General features: G+C 33.4%; 2 protein-coding genes across 3 annotated transcripts in view; one reads left to right on the top strand and one right to left on the bottom strand.

The window, feature by feature from the left end:
- LOC131956643 (homeobox protein cut-like 1) overlaps positions 1–5,209 on the bottom strand; it is a 110,183-nt gene extending 104,974 nt beyond the window's left edge. For both annotated transcript variants that reach the window (XM_059321173.1, XM_059321174.1), the window contains exon 1: positions 5,071–5,209. In XM_059321173.1, coding sequence (XP_059177156.1) covers positions 5,071–5,133 — 63 coding nt within the window. In that variant the 5' untranslated portion in view covers positions 5,134–5,209. The remainder of the gene's footprint in view (positions 1–5,070) is intronic.
- A 135-nt stretch (positions 5,210–5,344) lies between these two features.
- Positions 5,345–20,788, top strand: LOC131956644 (nucleoporin 88-like). Its single transcript, XM_059321176.1, has 15 exons — positions 5,345–5,692; positions 10,555–10,724; positions 11,185–11,310; positions 11,915–12,190; positions 13,224–13,410; positions 13,988–14,138; positions 14,800–14,895; positions 16,101–16,182; positions 16,754–16,858; positions 17,056–17,190; positions 17,494–17,616; positions 18,047–18,193; positions 18,689–18,815; positions 19,672–19,784; positions 20,267–20,788. The coding sequence occupies exons 1-15, from the start codon at positions 5,345–5,347 to the stop codon at positions 20,325–20,327; spliced, it is 2,247 nt and encodes a 748-aa protein (XP_059177159.1). The 3' UTR covers positions 20,328–20,788.
- The last annotated feature ends 1,296 nt before the right edge of the window (positions 20,789–22,084 follow it).

Here is a 22,084-nt window from a genome sequence, read left to right as displayed (position 1 = left end):
GCAAACTACAAAATAGTGTCCAGTCCTTCAATACTGTTTTTTTTTTTCTTAATACCGTATTCGGTAAAAAAAAAATTATAAAGATATTTTAATTTACTTTAGAATGTAGATGAAAATAACATGTGTCTGTGAGATAAGGATACTATTTTTTTGTAATCAATACTCATGATAACGCGAAATGAAAAAAAAAAGTGATCTTTTAATTAAGCTGACATTAGTTGGTTAAACATGATAGCTTTATACCTATATAAAAACTTTCTATTTAGGGATGCAATTAAGAAAACAGAAGTTAATGTTTAAAGGTAGATGCATTCTAGTGCCTATGAGAATATAAAGAGATCAAGCAACCATTTTTCAAACTATTTTAAGAAATATTTCAACACCATCCGTTTTATTACACGTTGAATTCTGGAAACTAACATAGAACAAACAGTCGATCGGACAGCACAATGGGATGAAACAGCGCCTACGGTGCCCTACCAAATAGCCCCCCGATATACTGACTCCATTTAACTCCAAGTCGTATTTCACGGGGCGGCTCGCCGACCCTAAAGCGCAAGACGCTTTCGCCTAACCATCTCCGCTTTCATCAAAGGCTTCAATGATTAATGAACTAGGAAATATGATCATTAAATTTCCCTTATGGATTTTCACAGACTTTCACCACGTGACCAGTAGTCAGTTATGCAAAGCAGGGATCGATTGGTATCTAGGATGTAAATGCGGGTAGTTGAATATTTTAATTAACCGTCAATGCTGCTGGTCGCCAGGTCCCCTCGTGAGCACACTTCGGCCATTCAACCTTACAAACACACGCACGCTTGTACACATCTATATATATGTCTATCTATATATATATATATATATGAATATCTATATATCTGTCATATATATGTAGCCTTTATACATCTAAACATAGCTGTATTAATTCGTGTTTTCTTGTTTGCGGTAAAACAACAAAGCACGTCAACTAAACGAAATGACTTACGCAAGTCACTTATTGTGTTATCATTAGAAACTTAACAACCAACTCATCATTGTCCCACATGCAGCCCTCTCCCTCCCTCCCTCCCCTAAAGAACCGACACAATGGCTAGTGGCTAGCGCTGTATCGATTGATCTCTGATTCCCCCCTCCCTGATTCCGAATAAAGAGTTTTTCCTTGCCATCGAGTCCCGATCATTGGCAGAGCCATCACCATAGAAACAGTTTGCAAGTTAATAAATTGCCTGGAAAATGTGTACGTTTACAGCTCTTTGTTTGCGACATTAGAAAAAAAAAGGTGGGGGGGGGGGGGGCTGTGTAGGGGTGGGGGAAGCAATAAGAAGATGCTAGAGCAAGTTCTACTGGCTGCTGGCGATTGAATTCCATCGGGTATAGACCTCGGCCGCTCTTCGATCAATGAATAATCCTGTGTTTACCTATGTGTGGGTTCTGGACAAACAGATACAAAAAAAACGACCCAGAGACAATAGCTAAGAAACAGTTATGTGCTTGATTACAACTTTAAGCGTGCCACACAAACGTTTGTTTAAAGAACAACACAACCAACTGCTGCCCTGTAACTGTTCTATACATCTGATTAAATCAACACACCCATGTAATCTGTTTCAATGGGAAAATTATTCTCATTTACTCTTTTTTAAATGTTTTTTTTTAAAGATGATCAAAAAGTTGAAAATGGAGGGTTCATTTTTTGATACAATTGTCTGAGTTACAAAAAAACATAATAATGGGTTAACCATTATTTTATTAAATCGAGAAACACAAATTCAGAAAAATGTTGACATGTGTATTTAAATAAATTGAAATTGTAAAGAATTATAGACTAGATCTATAAATATTATTGACTTAAACAAGTCAAATCTATTTAACTATATGGTTTTTATACCAAAATCTTTGCGTACTCATTCTTTTAAGTTGTATTCTTTTAACTACTCTAATGTTTCTATAATAAGAAAAGAATAGTATCACTACATAGTAATTTAATAACTAAGTATCACATGAAGAAACACAAAAGCTAACTTTATGTAGGTTGGCAGCCAAAGAAGCAAACTATAAACAGAGAAAAGTTCATAGGGGTTGAAAATTTGCAATGTTTCAAAATTGTATTTATACTACACATCACAAGAATATTTTAAAAACTAAATTATCTTTAATAAGTTAAAAAATGTACTAAGTAAGGATGGACTCACAAGCTTGGAGACCAAAGCAGATTAAGAAGAGAATAAAACCAACAACTCAATATCAACTGGATGGACTCAGGGGGTTAGGGGTCATACATTTATGATGTCCACACGCGGGGGGGGGGGGGTGTCAGAAAAAAACTGACTTTTGTGGACGCATATTGACTTTTATAAGGAAAAAGGTGGATCTTTGTGTGTGTGTGGGGGGGGGGGGGGGGGGGGGGGGGTCCCAATAAAAAAAATGTGGACGTCATAAATGGATGACCCCTTACAACAAAACAGAATAAAACATGAAACAGAGGTAACAACCAGAGATTTGCTGAAAGAATTATACACACTACTGCTAGGCCTACCCAGGTTCCATCTTGATGGGCACCAGATTAAAAATATTAGCTCCCAATTCATTAAGCCACTTACTGTACAGTAGAGTCAAATTTTCTCAGTGTAAAAAAGAAGCTGTATACTTCCAAGAATTATCCCCCAGTTTATTGCTGTTAGGGTAAGGATTAGAGCCACAGCCAGAGTAGTAAAAGCAGGAAACACACACACACAACTAACAGAAACAACTTATAAAAGAGCTTCTCTAAATAAAAATTAAAGTTGTTTGAGTGATATGTCTGTTCCTTACCTGTTGTGTGTGTTATCAAGCTGGACTTTTAATACACCTTAAATAATCTCTCATTTATATAAAAAATACAGACACAAAACAAAGAAAACCACACAATTTAGTATTATTAGATTATCTATGAGTACTAAAATTAACCTTGAATGATACTTGATAAAAAGTAGGAATACAAAAGTTGATAATTCAATATAATGAAGCGTAGGCTCTTGACAATATAATTAATAAATTAGGAATAACATAAATGAACATGATAAATATATCAATGCTGTAATGTTAGTTTTACTTTCAATTCTTCGCTCTTTTCAACAAGACATTCTCCTGTAAGAACCCAATTACTGGCAGATGATTAATTACGTTAGATTATAAGCTAAGCAGTGCTCAAGATCTGATTAAACATGGTGACAATATTTTAAAATTTCATAGTAAGTTTAACTCGTACTCATTTTTTGTTGTTTTTACTTTAAAACTTACTTCTAGATCAGAATCGATAATAAAAAAGTAATAGCTTAGAAAAAAACTAAAATATGAATGGAATGAAGTAAATTTAAAGTCTTAGGTGTTTTAGGCCCAATTTATATATTCAATTTTATATAGACTATTTAAATGCATAGGCCTATTCATCTTATTTTCTTGAGATGAAAGAAAAAGTAATGCAAAGGATACTTTTATTTTTATTGAAGTACACTAAGCTTGCTGAGCCTGAATTAGGCCAACAGTTAATTCTATTATTTAATTGATTAGGCTAAATGTAGTATTACTTGCTAACCCGGAGGTGTGGCCGGTTGATAACAACAATATGGCGTACACACCGGATGCATGACTTCCGACGATTTTTGTCTTAGTTCCAGTGACCTTCTTAGAATTACTGTTTAAAATGTTAACCACGAGCAAAATGGCGTGGTTTTCATGTTATAACAACAAACTATAAGTGGCAGGGCTATATATGCCAAAAAAGCATTTTAAAATTTGGATTGGAGAATGTAGGCTAAATTCAAAAGTTGGTTTCATTAAAATTAATAGAACATTTAAAATATCGACGGTGTAGGTAGAAAAATGAGCATGAAAGTAAAGCATTATTAGTTTTATCAGTCTATGAAAAAAGAAATCAAATATTGTGAGCTGTTTTTTTATAAGACCTGTGTTCATGACACTACCAATTTTTATTTTGAGAAACTTTGGTGCATAGTCAATTAAAAAATCGAACCTATCCATGGTTTGCCATGGCTTCAAACGTAAGAGTAACATAACATCGGTTGTCGTGGCAAAGGTGTGTCATGCCATGGCAGTGAGTGACAATAAATAGGCCTATTAAATTAAATAATTCAGTTTAAAACAAACTAATTACCTCAAAACTAGTGCCTAATGGATTAAATATGGATGTCTATTATTCAGTGATCATGTTTAAATTGAAAATTGAGTAAATTTTAGATTAAGTTAGAAAATCTACTGAGCTAATGAACTAGGGCTACATCTTCATTAATATAATCTCAATGATAAATTATAACACAATGTTTTTTTGTCTAAAAAAGGTACAATAGTAGGCCTAAGTAATATATTAGTAATTTAAATATATATTATAGACCTTATGTCTATTTGTTTGAATAATGTCTAGATATATAATATCTATTGTTTAGGCCTCCTAACCAGTAGAACTGTTAGATCTACTCTAGGGCTCTGATGGCATATAATATATAATAGAGATCTATGGACCTAACTGATGAATAATATCAACTTTCTGAAACCTTAAAAATGTAGGCTTAACAAAGCTTGATAATGGGATATGAAGGCATTAATGAATACAAAAATTAAATGCCATCGTACGCCTAGCCTAGAAAAGGCTGAAGACATGAAAGATGCATAGATGATAGTGGGGGAGGGGGGGGGGGCAGACTTGTTTGTTTTGTGTTTCCTGACTGTACTGCCTCTCTTATAATTCACTAAAATTTAAATGAACCCACAAATAAAATAATAATTTATCAAAGAGACAACTCGAATCTATTTGTGTGCCAGCTTCCTACACACAAAGAGTTTTAGGGCAATGGGTATCGCCATATTGATTTTTTTTTTTTGAATTATTCCTATCGATAGCAGTCGAGTTCAGAGAGAGCCACTGCCAGGAGCATCAACTGGCCAAGTTTTCATAACAACAACGCTCGAGCAACAACTTCAATTGTAATTTTAAAAGATGTGAATCAACACACATTTTTAAAAACATAAATACTGTAAAAATAAAATTTAAAAAATAAACTTTTCACTTACTTGTAGCTCTTGCAAATCGAAGTTTTTCCAATACTGACACATCGACTGCATATTCGCAGCCATCTTGAACGGGATTATAGGCTCGATCGATTGGTCACATGACTTCCCAAGTATCGGAGAACTTTAAACAATATTACGCAGCCTGGCGTGCCAGAATTTGTAACGTTCTTAAAGAAAATAGAACAATTAATTTATTTACCATCAGAAAAATTCGTATCACCTGTTTTATCATAACTTAACAAATCAAATAAATTTTGTTAGAGAGTGCCACAAAATGGCGACTTCCATGGAGTTTGGAGGCTGGCGCGATCAGTTGAATAAACATCCAGTTTCTAAACTATTAAGAGAGAACAACGCCAAGGAGTCGATACTTAAACATAATATTGATACAAAAAGCATTTTTTGCACTCACGGTAGTAATTTATTTATATGGGATGCTTCTGAAGGACAAATTCTCCACTGCAATTTAAAAACGCTAAGCTCTCAACATCTGCCTAGTGAAGAGTGTCAACAAGCATCGCAACCCAGACTAGGTGGGAGCGGGAGCAACGCAAACTCTTCTAGTCCATCAATATCGAATATTGGAAACGCTGATTCCAAGGATGACACGCCCCAGTTCCAGGTGCCCATACTAACTGTCTAGCTTTAAAATTATTTCTTTTTCATTCATGAAAGCTAGTCATTAAAAACTTGAAAAAGAACCAGATCTAGAATCTAGACTAGAGTCTAGGTCTAGATCTAAATCTAGAGAATCTACTTTAGAATTTATAATACACCCTAGATTCTAGATCTACTAAGCCAGATTTAGAAGTATTGAACATTCAACAAGACTCATTCTAAATTCAGAAAAAAATATTCTAGATCTAGATCTAATTTAACTTTATTAAACAAACTTACTAAACTTACATTTTACGTACTACGCACATTTCCGATAATCATAATGGCACAATATATTGAATAGGAGAATCTTCTTTTAAAACTGGTGTTAGGTTACTGGAAGTTAACCAAATTACACATGTCTTGCTAATCAGTGTTAATGCTTACCCCAATCCTAGCCATATCATACACCTAACCCTAATTTCTAACAATAAAAGTTGACGAAATAGCAATACTAACAACCTAACATTATTATTATTATCAGACATCAGTATCCTCAATCATCCCAGTCTGGTTTGATTTTGAGCTAATCTGCTGTAAATCTATTTCTATAGACCCTATTTTACACAATACAGTAAATATTTCCTTAATTTAAAAAGTTGCATCCATACTTGTAGTGGCAAGATTAAGTCGAGTCTTCATAATCTTCAACACTCATGTTTTTTTCTTCACTACTATAGATCTTTTTTTTAATTTTAATGGTAGTGCTACAACAGCTAGTTGTTTGTTGGTCTATGAAAATGAAATATAATTTCCAAACTAATTGTTATATAAACCTAAGTTCACTATAAAAATAGCCCAACAGATAGTATTTTCTTTTTAATCTGCATTTTCGTTATCCATTCACTAAGGATAATTTGTTTGACGAATGATTTGTATCCATCACCAAACTTTGGTCTGCTGGACAGTGTGGTGGGGTGGTAGAGATTATGATTGCTAACCCAACACTCAAGTTCAAATCACCGGTGTGTGTTGTACAACCCTATATTAGTACAACTCGCAGGAGGGAAAGTAAAGCTGGGCATAGTGCTGACCACATTATCCCTTCATGTGCTGAGGTCACTGAAACAGGTAAACTCTTCCTCACCTGCCCCAATGACTATCAGGTTCAAAAGAGTACTTTACTTGCTTACTTTTTATCCCTACCCTGACCTTAGAAAAACATCAATGGTAAGCTCAGTTTTAAAAAGTGTGATTTTATTCTTCATCACCACCATCTTTTCCTGCTATAGCCCAAGACATATATGACAGATGAAGTAGAGTTAATCTTTTTTGATGACCTCAGGGGGAATGTGTGGTCAGTACTATGACCAGCTGCATGGTTTCCGTAACGTGAGTCAGGTGTGGAACATAGTTGGGTGGACCTGGGGGAATCCTATATGGAACATAGTTGGGTGGACCTGGGGGAATCCTATAGACTCTAGCCTGAGATCCAAAATTGAGACTTTAATTAAGCAGTCATAAGCTTTACTTTATGGCCACGGCATCGTTGATTGTATTCTTGAATTAGACAAAATTTGAAAATGTGAGTAAAATTAAGAGGACAAATATTTTTGAAAACTGTTGTTCTTAGTGTTGGTGTCTGTTAAATTTATACATTTTTTAGCATACCTCACAAATATCCCTTTTTTACTTAGAAACTTTCCCTAATAAAAATATAATTAAAAATCAAAAGCCAAAGATACAATTGCAGACCTAACATCATATTGACAGATAGACCAAGATAAACAATTTGTTTTTGTGATTAATTGGTTTTTTAAGATGTTAAATAACAAGTTCTTTCTAATGTATTCTAACTATTTTAATGTTTCATTAATTTTCATTATATATACATATATATATATATATATATATATATATATATATATATATATATATATAAATTGATGTTAATTTGTTTTTGCTAAGAGGAAAAACATGTTTTTTTCAAATTTGTCTTTTGGGTAACTTTGCAGTCTAACAAAATACTAAAGTTGAAAAGAAAATTCAAAGATTTTAAATAAGTAATTTCATACAGCATGAAATTTTTTTTTTTTTTTTCCATAAGTATCATTGTTTGTTCACAACAGAATGAACATGACATATCCTTGACATATAGTGCTTTATTAATTCCCAAAAGTAGAACCAAAATTAGTATTGGCTTTTTTCCCCAAAAATAAATTATCTACATTATTATTAACCTCAGATATATTTATTTGTACAAATGTTATTGTTATTTTAAAAAATACACACATTTAATATTTGTTAACACTGCAAAAAAATCTCTTCAGTTATTTTCAGGAACACATTGAGTACTGCAGAAAAGATGCTATTGCAATGTTTACTAATGGCTCTCCGTATATGTTTAACGCTAAAATGTATTCTTTTCAAATTATAAAATAAGTAAATATTTTATGCTCTATAACTTCATATCTAAGGAGGTATCTAGCCTCTAAACAAGTTAATATATCTGTCAAATTTTACAGTTAATTTTTGTAAAAGAAAATGTACCAGCTTTTTAAATCCTTTTTGGCAAAAGTAGGCCTACATAATCAAAACAATTTCAGTAATCACAAGACCAAAAGATTTCACAGCATGAACATTTTCTGAGGTTGAATTAAATTTTAAGCTACAATACGTAACAATTCAATAAGGAGGGATTGTTAAAAAATAACTTTAACCTTAAAACCAGCTTAAAAGTTAGCTACAAAAAACTTTTTTGCATAATTTTTATTAAATAACCATAATAGTACTTGATTCTACTTATTAAATGTTTTTAAGTATTTATATACTTTTCAATTCCTTCAAATCTTCTTGAAATAAAACATTACGTATGAATCATCCCATATCTCATATTAGATTAACAAAATTTTAATTTGGCTCTTCTCTGTGAGATATACCTGCATTTTTTAATAAGTGAGGTTTATTTTCAGCCTTCAAAATAATGTTATGTAAACATTTGATTTTTATAATCTTCTTAAGATAGAGGTTTCCTTTTAAAATGGTCCCATTGCCTAGTGCCTACATTGCAGATTATGGTGAAAGGTTTGAGTTATTCCTGGGTCAGTTTAGTTAATTAGTACAAAACTTTTTTTTTCTAGACTTCTCACAAAAGCCATTCAGTAACCATGTGTTAAAATTGCTTCTTGTAAAATAGGCTATTACCTTGTGGACTACTGTTTATTTTTAAAATAGTACAAAACCTTTGTTTTTTTTAAATACAAAAACATTTTTTTATTATAATAGTATATACATTGGTACCAATGTTCTTAATTGTCTTTGCCATCCTGTTCAATACACAATAAACATATTTTCTCTTATACTTGTTGGATAAATAGTTTGATTAATGGATGTTTGATTTTTATTATAAATGCATTATTGCTAAGTGTTGACATATATTTTTGGCAGCATTTATTACTTCAGTATTAGTTTTAGTGAATTGTTTTATGAACATGTATTTGTGGTTTAAAGTTTACAGACATTTTGTTTATTAAAACATGATAACATGATATTTGATGTAAAGAAACAAAAAATGAAGTTTAAATGAAATAGCACTGCTAGGTATGGAAAAAAAATCTGGGAATGATCAGGCTTGTAAAGCAATATGATAAGCAGGCATTGAAGATGTGAGATGAAGCATGGAGGACATGCACACAGTGTAGGATTGTTTGTTTAGCCAGAGTCTAAGCTGATATAAGCTTGCCTTCAATGGACCAGACAGTTGGTAGAACTGAGCTCTTCTACAATTAAAGATCTAGCCCTCTTGCTTGTTCCTGTTTAGATGAACATCCCCCCTCCCACGTGGCCAGCATCCCACTTTTCATTAGGAGCCTTCTGAAGCAGAATATAGCCATGTCTTTGAAAGTCAACCTTGCTGTTCACATCAGTTTTGTTCACTTGACCATATCAGCAACACCGTCCATCCCCATAAACACCAGAAAGATGAACAACACCACTGGAATTGTGTCTTTAAATATTGTCACTCTAGGTTTATCTTATATGAAACTGGAGTGGTTAGTTGTACTGGATCATTTACTGTTACTGCAGCATTCACTCTATTAAATATTCAGTTGATAGGGTACCCCTGTAGATTAGTTACCAATATGTGAAGGTTGGTTCAGTGCTTTACTTTAATTCTGTAGCTGGTATATACTTAAGGTATATGTTTAAAGTTTAGCTTAAAGTGATACCAACTTTACTGATATGTAGGTATGACTGGTTGATACATATTGAAGCCAAAAACTAACTCTGGCCTGTAGTAGCATGTACACTACGCATTTTTCTGTAAGCTTCCGGTCTTACCCTACAAAGTGTTTTAATCAGCCAGTTCACTCACTTGATCCAGTTTCATGTAGCCCAACAACAAAGAATTTCTAAAATCTCCTCTTCAAAAATTTTACATTTTAAACTGTTGACTACAATAACCACAATTGCTACTATGTCTTTTTTTAATTTCACATAAGCCAATTTTGTTTTGTAGACTTGCTGATTTTTTCATTAACCCTTTTTTCTATTTACTGCATATTCTGGTTAAAAACTAATTATCAAACTTTTTTTTTCTATCTTAACCTAAGCCTATGCTTGTTAGAGATTACATGGTAACCAAAGCCTATTGCATATACTTGTTAAACCTTTTTTTTTCTATCTTAGCATAAGCCTAAGTATTACATGTACTTGTTATACCTTTATTTCTGTTAGCATAAGCCTATGTATTGCATATACTTGTGATACCTTTATTTCTGTTAGCATAAGCCAATGTATTGCATATACTTGTTATACCTTTATTTCTGTTAGCATAAGCCAGTGTATTGTGCTGACTTGCTGAAGGTTTCTTGTTTACCTTTGTAGAAGCTGCTGCTGTGTGACAGGCTGTCTATGGATGTTGAAGGTATCAGCCCTAATGAGACGGGAAACTTCCTGGTGGTGTGGGGGGCTCATGGCATCCGGGTGGTGGAGCTGCCCAGACGCTGGGGTAAAAATGTCATGTTTGAAGGTGGCAAGGAGTCTGTCAGCTGCCGGTAAGGCTGAGATAACTTTTGAATTGTTGTAGCTGTAGACGCGTATAGACCAGACTGGTGGCGGGGAGTCTAGTAATTTTTTCCCTGGTCTAATCCTGTGTGAAGGTTATGAAGTAGGCAAAAGTATGATTTAATTTTACTGCATTGATGTTCAGCATGGAGACAAAAAAATATTTGACTGTATTTTTTTTTCATGTTAAAATAAAACATTAACAAATACATTGCTGACTAAAAAATATTGAACGTTTGAACTTCATACAGGTTTTTTAACAATTCTGCATACAATTACGAACAAACGTTTAAACTCCCTAAAATATTCTTATTGAAAATGCAAACTGATAGTTTAAAACAATATAACTCCTCTCTTTCATTGTATATAATTTTTTAATGAAACTAAAATCTGTAAAATGATGAACTAAAAAAACAAAGTATTTCAGTCTCCTTTCTCTCTTTGCTTTAGAACTATTCCAGTCGGGGAGCATATATTTAGTGGACATAAATCATTACGGATACGGCAGGTGACTTGGCATCCAGGTAGCAAAACAGACTCTCACCTTGCACTCCTCACCTCAGATAACATGTTCAGGTAACTTTTGCTATGTTTATCAGATTTATAGATACTAAATAACCAGATGTATTTGTAGTGTAGTATTTATTTGATTATATTGTTACTCGCTATAAATTAATATTGCTTAATAAAAGTAGTGTTATTTCAAAACTTAATGGTTTATAAAGTAGTTTTTCTATATTAAGGTCATCAAAGGATTGTGGTCAGAAAAGTGCCCCGCCACTTTAAATTTTCTTGATTTCAGTCTGGCACTCTAAGACCAGCTGATTTTACATTCCCTAAGGTGTGTTAGGTACCCATCAGAGCTGGGTGGACTCAAGGAGCGCTCTACTGACTTGAACCGGATTTGAACTCAAGACTTGTGGGTTAACTGTCTAGTGCGTCAGTAAATCGGCTGGGCATAGTGCTGGCCACACTATCCCTTCATATGTAGAGTTCACAAAAACTGTACTTCACTTGCCTCAAGGGCCGTCAGGTTCAAAATGGAACTTTTTATTATGATTGACTCATGACAGAGCTGAATTTGAAACCTACTTGTCAGCTAATAAGCAATACTATGCCATATTGTTCTACCATCAGTTACCCTGTCCATGTTAAGCATCCATGTCCTTGTCCTCTGCAGTGTGTATGACATCCACGCACCAGATGAACCCCTGACCATAATGAACATCAACACAGGGGACCTGTCCCCAGCCTACTCCCCCAGTAAAACCCTGGTGGGCCCCGCACTGGGGGAGACATCAGTGGCCTTTGACTTTGGGGCAGCCATCACCGTCCAGCCTAAACAGAGCAGCCTCCTCAAGTCCCCCAAAGCTCAGCCTGTTGAAGTGTGGCCAGTGTACTGTGTCAGGGGCAATGGGGACGTCCTGCTGCTCTATTCACACCTCTCACATTTCAGGTAATTGATCACCTGGGTTTTTTTTTGTCGTGAGCAAGTATTTTGTGTCAACTCAGTTTAATTGCTTTACATGGTGGATTTAAATACTTTTTTTAATCTCAAGTAGTTAGAAAAAGAAGAAAAAAAAATTGCTTTTGTAAATTTAGCTTAGTTATTACTTATTATATTATATTTTTATTATAGGTATAGAATTTGTCAAATTTGTAAAATATTATGTGGATAGGTTTTATTATACAGCATTAAACAAGGCAGCCACCATTTAGGATACTTTTTGGCTAATGTTTTCATAATTTTTTTACACATAACATAAACTTTACTATCTCACAAAATTGTCAGTTTTATCATATCTTAAAAGGCATAAATTTGATAAAGTATTTTTTTATACCATGAGGCATAAACTTAGTCAAGTAGTTTTATCGTGTTAACTGAAGTTACAGCATAGATTTGGCCAGGTACTCTTGTCATGTTTATTTAGCAAAAATACAGGATTCTTCAGAAAAATGGAACATTTTAAAACTGACACTGACTTTAGAGACCATAAATAGAGACATCTTAACGGATTTTAATAGTTTTTAATATTATATGTCCTAAAACTTCCATGCATGGTTTCTTGTATTCTGACAATATAATGTTGATAAAAATTGAAAAATATTAACTGAGGAAACTACAAAAATCAATAGAGATATCTTAAAATGCTTTTGCAATGTTTGTATTGACCCTATAGTTAATTTTCTGTGAAGGTTTCATTACTTTTGTTCTAATAGTGAAATAACAAGTTTAGTGTTAATTAGAGACACTCTTTGGCCAGTGGTCCAAATACAAGTAATAGTGTTCCCACCAAGTTTGAAATGAATTACCAAAAATCATTTGGCATATGACCAATATTATGTGATATGTAAGCAATATCATTCAATAATACCATTCAACATGTAACACAAGTATTTGATATGTAGCAAATTTAATCTGACATGTAACAGATATCATCTGACATGTAACAAGTATCATCTGGCATGTAACAAATATCATGTAACAGGCAGCTGAAGTTTCCAGTTCAAGGCCCCCTGGCCATGAATCCTCCAGCAGACGACAACTACGGAGTGGACGCCTGCTCCATCATTTGTCTGCCCACCCCCTTCCCTGTGGTTGTCATCAGTACGTGCGAGGGCAGGGTCCATCACTGTGTGCAGCTGCCTGGCTCTCTGGAGGACCAGAGCAGACTGGTAAGTCTTTGTGATAGTTGTTTACTCTTAATCCTTACTTGTGATTTGACTCTAATCATCCCTTGGTGATTTACTTTAACCCTTGCTGTTTACTTACTTAAACCCTTTCCAATATTTTAACCTTTACCCTTTCTAGATAAACGTTTTAAACCTTAATAGTAATATTTCAACAAGTATATTTTACTGCATAGAAGACAAAAGTTTTTTTTTAATTTAAAGAAAACCACATAACAAATTTAACATTTCAGAAATATGCTATAATACACAGGTCAAAGGCCACATTGAGTTCATAATCTTTGATAAGTCATCACTCTTAATGCAGATTTTATTTTCAAACACAATGCATACATTTTGTATGCAAGTTCAATATTTTAAATATTTCTATATCAAATTAATGTATGGATATACACACACAGGAAAATCTATACACATCCACAAATGCCAATTGTGTCTGAATCTCCCATTGATATTTGTACTTGAAACATTCTGATTATATTAATTTCAATCTGACATAACTTTTTATTTCTAATTATTCTTGTAGTCTTGAAAGCATGTAACATCTTGTTTCTGTCTCCAGTCAGAAGTTTCATCATTGTACTCATGTCCTGTTGAACCATCCCTGTATGTGATAGAGACAGCAGAGCTGGAGCTATGCCTGAGTTTGCCCAAGTTTGATGGGGAAACTACCATAGATGATGACTTCATGTGCCCTGTACGCTTAAAGAAAGGTCTGTAGTTGTTCTTGATTAGTTCAGCCAGACAATAGTTTGTTAAATACTTGTAATATCCTGCATTAGCACAAGTTTCCTGTTGTTCCAGTTATCAGAGAAATACCTGAAATTTTAAAACTAATTCTATTTATTTTATGTAATTCTATTTTTACAAATTTAGATAAAAAACACTCAAGTAAAGACAAAACTTAATGTGTATATTGTATGTTATTTAAACATAGATGTATTAATTTTAGTATGATGTAACTAGAAAAAATGGTGTAGTGTGTAATGAAAGATATTTGTAAATTTATTTTGGGTGGGGTGACATCTGTACTTGCAAGAGCTGCATAACTTATCACAACATATTGCATTGATTACTATTTATGTTATCTAAACAGCAGATGTATAATTTTAGTATGATGTAGATAGAAAAAATGGTGTGGTGTAAAAAAAAAAGGATATATGTACATCTATTTTGGGTGGGGTGACATCTGTATTAACAAGAGCTGTTATAACTTATCACAACATATCACAGCAAAATGTGATTACTATTTATGTTATCTAAACAGCAGTTGTATAATTTTAGTATGATGTAGCTAGAAAAAATGGTGTAGTATATCTATATTGGTGGGGTTGACATCTGTATTTACAAGAGCTGTTATAACAACATCCCCAGATTACTCCAGCCCTGACCGTTATCACTGTGCTCATGCCGCTGGTGTCCACTGTGTTGCTCTACCTTGGCTCAGTGTGGTACAGCAGTATTTCTTAGGTCAGTCTTGGTGTCTGTCTTTAAACTAGTTGTGTAAATATCTTATGTCCACTGTGTTGCTCTACCTTGGCTCAGTGTGGTACAGCAGTATTTCCTAGGTCAGTCTTGGTGTCTGTCTTTAAATTAGTTGTGTAAATATCTTATGTCCACTGTGTTGCTCTACCTTGGCTCAGTGTGGTACAGCAGTATTTCCTAGGTCAGTCTTGGTATCTGTCTTTAAATTAGTTGTGTAAATATCTAATGTCCACTGTGTTGCTCTACCTTGGCTCAGTGTGGTACAGCAGTATTTCCTAGGTCAGTCTTGGTGTCTGTCTTTAAATTAGTTGTGTAAATATCTTATGTCCACTGTGTTGCTCTACCTTGGCTCAGTGTAGTACAACAGTATTTCCTAGGTCAGTCTTGGTGTCTGTCTTTAAATTAGTTGTGTAAATATCTTATGTCCACTGTGTTGCTCTACCTTGGCTCAGTGTGGTACAACAGTATTTCCTAGGTCAGTCTTGGTCTCTGTCTTTAAATTAGTTGTGTGAATATCTTATGTCCACTGTGTTGCTCTACCTTGGCTCAGTGTGGTACAGCAGTATTTCCTAGGTCAGTCTTGGTGTCTGTCTTTAAATTAGTTGTGTAAATATCTTATGTCCACTGTGTTGCTCTACCTTGGCTCAGTGTAGTACAACAGTATTTCCTAGGTCAGTCTTGGTGTCTGTCTTTAAATTAGTTGTGTAAATATCTTATGTCCACTGTGTTGCTCTACCTTGGCTCAGTGTGGTACAACAGTATTTCCTAGGTCAGTCTTGGTCTCTGTCTTTAAATTAGTTGTGTGAATATCTTATGTCCACTGTGTTGCTCTACCTTGGCTCAGTGTGGTACAACAGTATTTCCTTGGTCAGTCATGGTGTCTGTCTTTAAATTAGTTGTGTAAATAACAGTATTTCCTAGGTCAGTCTTGGTGTCTGTCTTTAAATTAACTTTATTTCCTTTAATTTTTTTTACTCTACCCACCTAATAGAACTTTATGACATTTTGAAGACTGTTCTTAATATATAGCTAAATTCTTCTTTTAAATGGTAACTATCTTTAGAAACAACTAGAACTTGAATTGTTTTGTCCCATACTGGATTCATGTTTTTAACTTAAGTACCTTTAACATAAAAGTCATAATTTTATGTCTGTGTATTAATCATCTTTTGTGTACCTTGATTTGACAGATGAATCAGGAGATTTCAACATGCCAGAAGAGAAAGAGTGTGTAGTGGAGCACTTAGTGTGCACCAAACCTTTGAACTCATGGTCTGTGTTTATTTAACACCTCTAGTTTACTGTAATAGTTTACTGTATTGTAAACAGTTTGTCAATAGATATTATTTACTTAGTTGTAACTTGTAATGTTCTAGCATTATACACAACAAACATACCAGTAAAATAGATAACAAAAGATTAGGATTAGAGTATTTACTATGTTGGAGATTGCAATTTATCAGTTATACAAATAACTAAACTTGATAATTGATTAAACTGACAATCTGCAATTTGTGAGAACCAGATATATTGATTATGATAAAAAGAAAAAGTTGTTATGATAAATTAGCATTGATTATGATATAACCAGAAATATTGTTAATGTTAACCAAATATTGATTATGAAGATAACCAGATATATTGTGTTAACCATCTATATTGATTATGATAACCAGATAATTTGATTGTGTTAAACATATTTAATGATTATGTTAACCTAATATATTGAGTATCACAACCACATCTAGTGATTATGATAACCAGATTATTGGTTACAAACTTGTCAAAAACCTATTTGCGAAATTGTAATGTTTTCTTCTTCTGTCATGTTTTAATACTCCAGTCCAACTTCACCAATACTTGGATTGGATGTTGTAAATGACCCATTGCTTGGCAACACCCTCCTTGTGCTTGCTAATGATTATAATTTTACAGCATTGCCTATAGGGTAAGTTCCATAGTTTAGCTTTTCTTTTTTAAAATTATTTAACTTTGTTTTATAATGTATATAATTTTTTTATTTTTCTGTGTGTGTATGACGCATTCATTGAGTCATGTTAATGGTATTCAGAGAATAGGAATCTTGACATTTAATATTAGGCTAGGCAGGTGTGTATTTAATTACCATATTGTCTTTTGTTGCAGATGTCAATATCAGCTGGTTACTAATCTCAGTGGTTCAGGATCTGATCTCAACAAATCTTTAACTCAAGATAAAAAACCTTTCAGTGCACAAGTTCAACAAATCCTACAGAAACGGACATCAAATCCTTTGCTCATGTAAATATTGATGTCTGTCCCATAGTTTTAATGGACAGTGGGACACCTTCACATACAGCACACAGAAACTTTAATCTGTGAAAACTGTCAAATCATCTGTTGTCATGTTGTAGTTGTACCCTTACATCTTAACATGGCCAGGCATTTCAATACATTTTAGTTAAAGTTTCACCTTGCAGCTAGCCTTAGAATACTTTTTTCTGCTAGTTAATGTCTGTATCACATTTCTCTATTAGACCCAGTTAATATCGGTACCACATATCTCTACTAGACCCAGCTAATGTTGGTACCAACTTGTTTCAGATCTGCCAACAACACAGAACTCAGCCAGCAAGGATGTTTTCAGCTATTGAGTAGAGCCACCCAGATACTGAGGGAAGAATACATCCAAAGACAGGATCATGCTAGGCAGGAAATAGACAGGAGGTTTGTTTTAGGGTTCTAGTCTAGAGATAAACATGAGTCTGGTATTCTAGTTACGACTTCAGTTTATAAAAAATAGTTTCTATTTCTGATATCACTGTCAGTTTAAGAGAGAGCATTAGGGCCACTTTGATGGTCAAATTAATAAAACTAATATAAAGTAGAGTTAACCTGATTCTGTGACACAGTTTCATGATGGGATTGTCTAGTCAGTTCCATGCCTAGGCATTTTTATTTTCATTTACTTTAGGGACTACATTAGAACTGTGTGGAATTTTCTTGGGAAATATTTCCTTAGCATTGCACTGGTTAATATGATTGCATTAACTGATTATTTTTCTTATAAGAAATAGAATGTGAACTGTGGAATTAATATTTATTCCACAAGACGGCCAATATATTTATATTGTTAAAATTCTAAATGTTTCTTCAGGATTTCTATATTAAAACAACTGAAACAGCAGCACCTGAGTGATATGAAACAGCTATCAGAATCTCGTCAATCACTCAAGGAACATGCACACTCTATAGCTGAAAAGTTGGAAGCTTGCCATGAAAACCATGAGAAACTTTTAAAACGGTAACACTCATTTTACTTGTATTTCAACGCTTTTATTTTCACACCTCTTTCAGCAATGAGTCAAACCCTAAAATAATACACATTTTAAAATTTGGCCATCTATAACCTGGTTCCTAGTTTTTTGGCATAGGCTTTTCATTATCTAATTGAGTTCCATTGATCAATTTTATTCATTTACTAAATATATTAAGGTTAATTGTATTTGGCTTGTCATTTAAAGTTTTGTTCCTACATGTATTGATTTTTGTCAACACTGGTTGGGCTTACCTGAGCTATTTTTTACTGCTAGGATTTCCCCTGATCCTAACACTAGTTGTATTGTCAACAGAAGAAAATCTTCATGACAAATATTTTTGTCTTTTTAATTATAACATTTTAAAAAAATTTATACTGCATGCATAACCATAAAAATGTTAGGTCCAGAAAATAGCCAGATTTGTCATTATTGCTAATGTTCCTGTTTTATTTATACATTTTATAATGTTGATTGTATAGAGTGGAAGCTGTGCTGCGTAAAGTACAGAACAGGATACCAACCCTGTCCGAGGCTGAGAGACAAATGCTGAAGGAACTGAAGAAAATTAAAGAAAACATGGAAATGTATGAGAGGCACATTGAACAGGTAAATATGTTTAATTGATAGACAGGGGTGATTGTGTTTGATTGCTTGACAGGGGTGATTTTGTTTGCCTGATTGACAGGTTGTTTAATAAAAATCATTATCAAATGTGTTAGCTGTGATTCCCAGGAAAAATTTGCAGTCAGAAAACTGCTCAAACAGAAATATGTGCTAATACAAACTAATTATATTAATACACTTAAAATTTGTCATATTTTGTGAAAATATGTTTTGATATGCTACAATGTACACGTAGTCACTCTTAATGTCTACAAAGTTAATAGCTATAAATGCTTGATTTAAAAAAAGGCCCTTTCGAATATTTGTGTGCAGTTTTCCTTTGCACATCTTTCCGAGCACCGTTAGATAACTCTTTATGTCCCTTTTGTTTCCTAATGTGTCCATGGTTGATGAAAAACTGCTGTTTATCAATCATTGTGATTGTTGCAATCAAATGCTTGAATTTTAAATTATGGGTCATATATGGCCATTCTTCTTACTAGTATTTAATTATTCACAAACAGGTTTTAAGAATTCTTTTTATTTTTTTATTAGAACCAATGTATATAAAGGGGAGATAATAAAAAACTCAAACCCTAATTCATTCCTTGTGTTTTTTACAGTAGCCAAACTCATTAGCACTCAGCTTTCATAAATTCTTTTAACAACTGATTTACACTTGTTGATTGTGTTGTTGCTAGGAGTTGTACTGAATGACAAGTTCTATTCTTTAACATTAAGGCTCTTTACTTTAATTGTAATTAAGTTTGCTCTGTTCAAGTATTTTTTTCCCTTACAACTCGATGCTTGCAGTTTTCTGGTTTATTGACTCAGAATTTTACCTTTTGGTTTTGTACAGGTGAGGGTGAAACAAGAAGTCCAAGACACAAAAATGACAAAGACACCTCGTGTTGGTGGGCCAACCTTGAAGAAACGCCAGCTGTTACAGATTCATGATGTGCTTAAAGAAGAGTATGTGTTGTTTGTTTCCTCAGCCACCCACTAATTTTAAAACCTTATATATTAGATAGGATGGACTAGACATTCATTGCCCACACTGTCTCAAGTTCGGCTCATTGGCTTAGGTCATCTGCACCTCCCCGGATTCACCCAGCTTTAATGGGTACCTGGAAGTCAGGAAAAGTAAAGGTGGTTAGCTTGACGACACAAACCCATAAAATGCTGATTTAATTGAAACATGAATGTTTCTTCACCTCCCCATTGGACTATCATGTCTTAAAAGAAACTTTGTATCTTCAGGCTTGAAAAACTTTATGCAGTTGATCAAGTTTTCTGTATGGCATTTTTGTTTTTTAAAAAAAATAGAATTTCTCATCAATTCATATTTATATTTCTTATGCTATATCAATTCAGAGGTAATGACATTTTGTAAAATTTGTTTTTTTTTCCTTACTGAATTCATATTAATATTTTCTTACATTTGATCCATTCAGAGGCAACGACATCGAGGATTTGAAGAAAGATATAGATCGTCTGAACCTTGCTGTCACATAAACTGACATAAATGCTTTTCTAAATACCCCTTGTGTTCACATCATTGTAAAATAAAACTGTAACATGGGAATCAAAAATAAAATACAAGTGGGGAAAATTTTTTGTAAATTGATTTATTTAAATAACTCTGGAAAAAAAAGCATTGAGCATGCACAAGTGGTATGAAAAAAAATTAGCCACAAAAATTTCTTCCAGTCTCAGGTATATCATGTTGTCACATGGATTGTGACTAGTTTAGTGTCACTTTCCATGTGACAGACATCTTATATTTCATATCACAAGATCTCCACTCAAACTGTTTAACTAAATTTCTTAGATTAAATTTGTATAAGAAGAAGCTGATCTAATGTTCCAATTGCTAAGCTAGGATATCAAGTTAAATAGAAAAAAATTCTCATGTATAGAACCCTTAGTTTTAACAAAAATGTTTCACTATTTTAACTTTACAAATAGCAGACATTGCGGAAACTCATTTAAAAACTATATTCTCAAGTGTTGTATTATAATAAAAACAGTTTAATTGTCAACCATTTTAATTTTACATATATATATAAACATTTCACCAAAACATGTATAATTATAATTTAAAAACATTAAAAAAAATCATTTGTGTGGACCTTTGTATAAATGTACATTATCACAAATTTCTTGCATTGCACTCAACCAGTTCAGCTGGACTTTTTGATAGTACAGTATAGTAATGTAGGAAAAATTGCAAGCATGTTGTATTGAACAGCATCAAGAAGAAAGACTATACAATCAGATAGAGTTTGTGAAAAACACTGATGGTTTCATCACTTGATTTTTTAAGTGGAAAAAAAAAATTCATTAATCAGTAGAATGTAAAAAAAAAATGAGATGACGAGAAAAAATAGTTTTCCTTCACAAATGGCAAAAAACTGCAGTACTTAACTAAGTTTACATGTATACCAAAGTTCATCAAAATGTCAATTGTATCAAAGCCATAGGACCAAATTATTAGGTAGACCATGGCTATAGAATCAAAATGTCAACTACAGCTTGGCTGCAGAAATTATTTTTTGATACCACATTTACACCACATAACATCAAAATCACACAATTTCAAAGCTAAAGAAATTTGATTCTCTTCTGTTCTCCAACAGGTTAACATCTATAAAGGTGTCTTATTCTAATGGTTTCTCTGTACTGTTAGAAATATCACAAACAAGGGGACGGCGTGGTCAAACGGTAGACAGGCTGCTTGTCATAAGTTCTGATCTCAATTAATACTTGTAACTAGCATGTCCCTAAATCCACACAGTTCTGATAGGCACCTGACTTGTGTATGGGAAAGTAAAGGTGGCTGGGCATAGTTCTGACCACACCATCCATTCATATGCTGAGGTCAAGAAACATAGATCTACACAATGGATCATTAGGTCCAGAGAAACTTTACTTTGATATCACAAATACCAGCAAAAAAAATATTATTTTACTTCTACCTTATGGAGAACAACAAAGTACCAATGTCTGATTCTTCTATGAGTAAAACACAGTCTTTTAAATGTTTTTGCTTTCATATCATATGAGATCCAATGCACACTACTGCGATTCGTTGGTATGTATATAGTTCAAAGCATTAAAATAAAATTCAAGTCAGTAATCTAGGGCTTTGGGTTCAAATACAAGTCACACCAGGGATTTGACTTGAGAATGATGTAGACCCTGAGACTGCCTGTCTCTTGGGGTGGGGCCAACTTTATAGATTTCCCCATAAGTTATTTTAATTGGTCGTA

Source organism: Physella acuta, unplaced genomic scaffold (assembly GCF_028476545.2).
Source record: "Physella acuta isolate Inbredline_101_S28 unplaced genomic scaffold, ASM2847654v3 ptg001166l, whole genome shotgun sequence".
Classification (NCBI taxonomy): Eukaryota; Metazoa; Mollusca; class Gastropoda; family Physidae; genus Physella; species Physella acuta.
This window is presented reverse-complemented; position numbering and strand designations above follow the sequence as displayed.

Excerpts from the sequence above, each read along its gene's own strand:
- LOC131956644 (XM_059321176.1), top strand. The coding sequence starts at position 5,345 with ATGGCGACTTCCATGGAGTTTGGAGGCTGGCGCGATCAGTTGAATAAA. Across the intron at positions 10,725-11,184 it reads AAGGAGTCTGTCAGCTGCCG|AACTATTCCAGTCGGGGAGC; the intron begins GTAAGGCTGAGA and ends TCTTTGCTTTAG. Across the intron at positions 14,139-14,799 it reads CCCTGTACGCTTAAAGAAAG|ATTACTCCAGCCCTGACCGT; the intron begins GTCTGTAGTTGT and ends CAACATCCCCAG.